The sequence below is a fragment of the Dreissena polymorpha genome, unplaced genomic scaffold, assembly GCF_020536995.1.
Source record: "Dreissena polymorpha isolate Duluth1 unplaced genomic scaffold, UMN_Dpol_1.0 chrUn030, whole genome shotgun sequence".
NCBI lineage: Eukaryota > Metazoa > Mollusca > Bivalvia > Myida > Dreissenidae > Dreissena > Dreissena polymorpha.
The window spans coordinates 125,021-131,246 of record NW_026273344.1 but is presented as its reverse complement, the minus strand read 5'-3'; the positions used below and the strand labels follow the sequence as shown (position 1 = coordinate 131,246).

General features: G+C 33.8%; 1 protein-coding gene across 1 annotated transcript; it reads right to left on the bottom strand.

The window, feature by feature from the left end:
• Positions 1-3,013: 3,013 nt before the first annotated feature.
• Positions 3,014-5,514, bottom strand: LOC127863728 (uncharacterized protein KIAA1958-like). The gene is made up of 3 exons (XM_052403367.1): positions 5,074-5,514; positions 4,425-4,676; positions 3,014-4,008 (listed from the first exon to the last, which is right to left on the bottom strand). The coding sequence occupies exons 1-3, from the start codon at positions 5,424-5,426 to the stop codon at positions 3,570-3,572; spliced, it is 1,044 nt and encodes a 347-aa protein (XP_052259327.1). The 5' UTR covers positions 5,427-5,514; the 3' UTR covers positions 3,014-3,569.
• Between the last annotated feature and the right edge of the window lie 712 nt (positions 5,515-6,226).

Sequence of the window (6,226 nt, the reverse complement as noted above, 5' to 3'; positions counted from 1 at the left end):
GTTACTTCTAACTGAAACAAAATCATTTGAATACTACAAACCCACTGTTTTGCCTTGTGTCGTGAATACTTGAAAACGTACTTCTTTCATTGACGGGTGGTGTAAGCCTTGCCCTAGTACAGCCATAACAATTTATTTTTTTTATAGTCGATATTACCAAGATAAATAAAAATCTTGATAATATTTTACATGAATTAAAAAATAAGACTGCGTTATAACATCGTAGTGCCATCATGCACCGCTTCTCAAACATGTATAATACAAACGACAGTCGCTTAATAAGCATTCACATTGCTTGTGTCATCATGAGGTGTGCTATTGCATTTTGCATAGTGTATTTTTTATTCTTCGCACACACGACATTTAGGTTGTTTTGATAAAGGCACTCGCGCATTGTTTAATGTCCTGGACAATGCTGATTTTATCTTAATAAAACGATTATAAGAAATAAAATAAAACTTTAATGCCGTGTGACATATTAGTGACCAGTCCTAAATTGTACATAGACCGAAGCCGAAATAAATTTGATATCAGCTTTGATACACATCATGATAACAGGCATATCTTTTATCAGAATAAAAGGCACGATAAAAAGCTTAAAAGAAATTCCAAAGACGTTTCAAGTTCTAATGGGAATGAGTTTGTAGTACGGCCCCAAAACAATAGTTGACTATTCTCGGTTGTCAAATGCACAATGTCGCATTAAATCGCATTTATTTTTCAATCTTTATAGATTTTGGTCATACTGGTATCCTTGACCTAGGCAAAGTTCAAATCTGGGTGACCTGCGTTGTAAACCTTGTTCACCAGGTTAAATTTTAGAAGAAAAAAACATTTTAAAATTTTTACCACTCTTAAAAAAGAGTGATCTTCACATTATCTTGGCCACGTTGGAATCTGGGTCAGATGCATCTGCAAACTAGGTCACCAGGCCAATCTTAAAAACGTAACCATTCTGAAGCCACGTTATTGACTGATTTTTTAATGAAACTTTGAAACTTGGTCAGAATATTAATCTGAGAATATGAAAGCCTATTTGGAATCTGGATCAAGTTTTGAACGAAAACTTTATCACTTGGTCAAGTCTGCAGCAAAATGAGCGCTTAAAGGGCCACCATGTCCCTCTTGATAACTTAATTTTATGAAATTCAAAAACATGTTTGTTTATATACAATAAATAACATGCCTTTAAACGTGCCTTTAAATTGATAATATTAATTCAGCCTATATTCAGGAAAGCGAAAAAGCGGTATTTAGTATTGTTTTCAACACGAATATGTATTGTTTGTCATTAATGATTTATAACATTTGAAACAGTTAATAATTAATGAAAACGCCGTCCGGAAAACAAAACATTTGCTTTTGCTGTTTCAAGCGTAATTATTAACCCATTTTTTGGTAAGACAAACATTTGTGTTGTCATATCGAGTTCCTTTCCATTTTAGTAAATGTATATGTTCTACCTAAAAACCACAATAGAACATAGTGAACACACTAAAATTAATAGACTATTTATCATAAATATTTTTGTTTATCTGAAGTATCCATATTGTACAGTTAAGTTACCTTTACCGGATCATTACCCGTAGCGGATGGCTTTGATGTTCAAGACTGCGTATCGCGATAAATAGATGACATTTTGAGATGATATTTTGCACACAGCATCTCCAAGGCCTGTTCTTTAAATGCATTGATTGAGTCGTAATCGGAACTACTGTTTGTCAAACATTTCGGTATGTTTTGCTGACATGTTTATACGACTTTGTTGACTCCCGTCTCGTTTCCAAATTGAGGTTAAACATTTTTCGCGGCTACATGCTATAACTCTGATGGAAAGTCAGAAGTTTACTCATTAATTTAAAGGCCATTTAGTAGTATTTCTGCCTGCAAAAGTCCATTTCAGTTTTGATTCGTGTTTAAGATTTTGCAACACCTTAAATGAAATGAATAATTAGGGCAATAACGGATCAAGCGTGATTATATGCGTATTGATGATATATTATATAAAAATATATGCAAATCTTGAACATTGATTCTTGTAATAAATGATCTCAATCTTAAAGTTTTATTTATGTTCATGCTCAATATTGATGATTAGATATGATTCAAATAATTTACATGGTTTGTAAGATGCCCATAACTGTTCGATCTTTTTAGGATTTTCAACAGATAATTCACACAAGAACACCATGCGTAAAGTGTGGATACAAGGTCACATTATAGAAAACTATTACTAACAAAAAAAATGAATATAATTTATAACTGGCAATGTAACTTGGTCATTGTAAACAAGACATTTCATGTTTCGACAGTTCAAAATAACGTTTAAAAATAAGAATATATGCTGAATCAGTAAGAAAAGGTAATATTAAATCAAACTGGAGTAAAAGAAGTCTCAAAACATTTATTGCTTTTCACCAGATCAACTTTATTACGCTACTGATCCGGTAATGGTAACTTGACTTGTATAAGATAAATGTGTAGAACATTAAAATACATTGTCGTATATTATTGTTTATTCATTTTTAGTCATTAAGTATCTTTCTTGGAGGTTAAAAATAAATAATGTAAGGTAAATTGTAATGCATGGCATATATGATAATCGTTATTGCACATACTTGTTATACACTTGGGCGAGTTGACGACGAAATAGAAAGAGGACAACACTTGCAAATTATTTCGTGTTTTGGCGAACACGTGTTCGATTGTTTCGAAATTAAATGTCGTCTATTCATTTTTGTAATTCAGATATTGCTGCCGAATAATGTTGTTTTATCACATGCCATTCCATGTTTCCCATGTAATATAACCATCACATATTTTTTTATATTACACATGTGTAATACAACATGTTTAAGCGTTTTCATTAGCTTAGTTTTCGTTTATTGACCAATCGCATTTTGTTATTTTGCTGAAATGACGTTGCAACGTCAAATGACGTCACGAAATGTAAACAACGTTCGAGATTTATTATTATGTTTGCGTTAATATAGAGGATATTTGTTGGATTGGGTGGAATATCGATTTTAATTCACGAGTGATCATAGAAAATTATATTTTCACGAGTGGCGCAGCCACGAGTGAAAATATATTTTTTCTATGATCACGAGTGAATTAAAATCGATATTCCACCCAATCCAACAAATTTTCTTTTTATTTTATGCTCACAAATTAATATTTTTATACATTTGCCAATCCGTTCAAACCAATTTCCCATTGGGCGCCCCAAAATATCATTACCGCTTTTACAATAAGCGTTGCAAATAGTTCACAAGAAAACAAACGTTAAACAATAACTTTTATGTATTTACAATGCAAAACATATCAAGTGAAAAGATAAAAAACACCGATAACATCATTTAAAAAATAAATAATCATATGATGACACAATTTGTTTGTTATGTCATGTTGGTGTATTAATATGCGGAGTCTATTTATAGCGTAAATAACGCTAACAATGTCTTCGCCATTTTTAACAAAATGCACACGAAAGGAGTGATAACAATTAAATGGAATTAACTGGAAAAAAATCAACAGTAAGTGTTCGTGCCAATTTTATCACAAACTATTTAATCGCTATCACTGTCTGGAATCATACGGATACGCTTGTAGCGTGGTTGATCAGGAAAATCAGGCGAAACATCCGGCGTTGGTGTTGGAGATTTTACTTGTTGATTGAACACATTTTTCTGGGACAGACCCATTTCAGAGCTGTGAAAATTGAAAGTAACGTTGCCGTGGAAATTTGAGTTTACAAAGAATCCTCTTCCCATCGGTAAATCACTCATTGACGTGGTTGCAGTTGCAGATGGAGAAAGATTCTGCTTTGCTACAGCAGTTTGGTTTGAATGTGAGACTGAGAGGATCTTTGAAATCTGTTTTGATTGATCCTTGTTTATCCCACTATAGTTATTTAGACTATTGACATTTTTGTGGCCTGAAATTTGTACGATCTGGTGAGCCGGGATGTTCTCATCATTTAATGTCTGGATTAAGTGTTTTCTTGCACTGTAAAAGAAAGTAATTTTATTGATAGTCTTGGCTATAAATTTGGAAAAAAATCAAAAGGAAACATTGCATATTACAATTTAAATTAAGCTTTTGTAATTGCTTTGTGTCCCTTTGAAAAACTTCATCCAAAAAAGAATACAGTGCGTGGATCTGGAAAATCGGAGAAAGGCGTCGTGCTGAAATAAGAAATCTTGAACAAATGGTGATAATGCTAATTTAAAGGTAAGTGATCATTTTCTTTTTATTTGAGATATGTACAGTGGCACTAAGGTGACATCAGCGCTCCAAAAAAATTAAGTCGGGGAAACACAAAATAAGTCTGTTTTCACGAGTTAATTTTTTTTTAGCTTTGATGTCACCTGGCTTAGTGCCACCATACATATGCAAATGAGTTAAATGTTAATTAATTCTACCTGTATGGGGTGATTCTGGGCTCTGTTATCCCAGCGTCCGCCTTCATCTCTGCCATGATGCCGTACAGCTTGTTTATACCAATTGCTGACCTCCTGAACCAGCCAAGCTGTGTGCTGTTGCATGGTGTAAGGAAGAACGGACTGTCATCTCCTCTTATTTCCACCGGCCGTTTGTCTGCATACAGCTTATACAGATGAACTGGGTCTCTGTTGGGCTCTTCGGGGACTGCATAAGCCCTTGGTTTGACTGACCTTACAAAATTAAACTTTATTTGTGTATAAAATAGCAATACTGAATTCAAACGTTTCCACGAAGTTGCTTTAAACCATATAAAAACATGATGTCAATGGCTTTTGTTTGGCAATTAATCATTAAGTTCATTTATTAATCATTAATTTATTGATCTTCTGTTGCTAATGAGCCGGCCATAATTTTTTAAATACATAAAAAATTATTATATCATTGATAAGTTAACCATTTTGTTGATTAAAAATAATTTATAAATATAAGCATATTCCATTTACACTAATTTTGCCATGTAAATTTTATAAGCCACTTATAATTATGGCTATAAAATTAAATACTTGAATTAAAAGGCAATACATGATTTGATGAATTTAGTTCAATGTTTCAGACATAGAAATTTACCTGGTATTTCTTGGATTTTCCCCTGTTCTGGTCTTGGTCTGGCGCTCGGTATCGCGTGTGATGTATTCCTCGCCTGACTCAAAATCAACACCAAGTGTAACGTCCCCCCAGCAGAGTTTATGTATTTCATTTCCCGTCCTCATGCCGAAATGGGTTGTGCAGATCATCCACAACGAATGAATCAAGGCTCTGGGACTAGAATCTCCTAGTGTCTGGGCTGAATACATTGCCTCGATGTGCTCTTTTGTTAGTGCCACAGCCTCTCTGGGTTTATTCCCATAGCCTTGTTTTTTCAATGCCTTTTGTTTGCTTTTCATCACTTCCCAGACTTTGGCAAATTCTTTGTCATTCATGAGTGATATGTTACTGTTATTGTGTTTTAAATAGCGGTCAATTGAGCCGATGATGCCTCGCAGTGTTGTGGGCTCGTACTCACTTCCATCTTTTATGGTGACACCAAACAAGAATTCACAAATCAAATTGTTCAAATCATGCGCAGGAATATTTTCAACATTTCTTGAGTCTTGTTTGTGAAGAAGAAATTGGTTGAAGAGTTTCATGTCACTTACTGTTTTCTTTTTGGTGTTCATATTTTCATTTTCATTCAGGAAATTGTCAATATTGACTTCTCGAAACTGCCGTTTCATTGTTGTTGCTGTGGCCGTTTTTACTGCAGTGGCTGTTGATGACTGTATCCCAGCAGAAATTGTTTCTGAAGCCCTTCCATAAGTTTGGTTTGTTTCTGTTATGGATAACAGTGTTGCTGGTACTTTTGTTGCTGCTGATACTGTTGCTGTTGATACTGTTGCTGTTGTTTCTTCTGCTAAACTTGATGTCTCATTAAGAATTTCTGTATTTTCATTAAAATAATCTTCAAAATCAAAAATATCCGAGAACATAAAATTAATTTCTTCGTTTTCCATTTCATTCATTGTTAAGTTTCAGAGTAAAGGCTTAAAAAGCAGACGACAGTGTGTACATGTATGTTCAAGGGAAGTTACTCCGTAAGTTGATATAAATATTCATTGAAGAGTTCTCTTTCTTGGTGGAAGACTGCGTGGGGGTCACAATGGGGTAAAAAAAATAGTTCCGGTAAAACAGTGAAAATTATCGATAATTTTCACTGATAATTTTCATTGTTTGAACAGTGAAA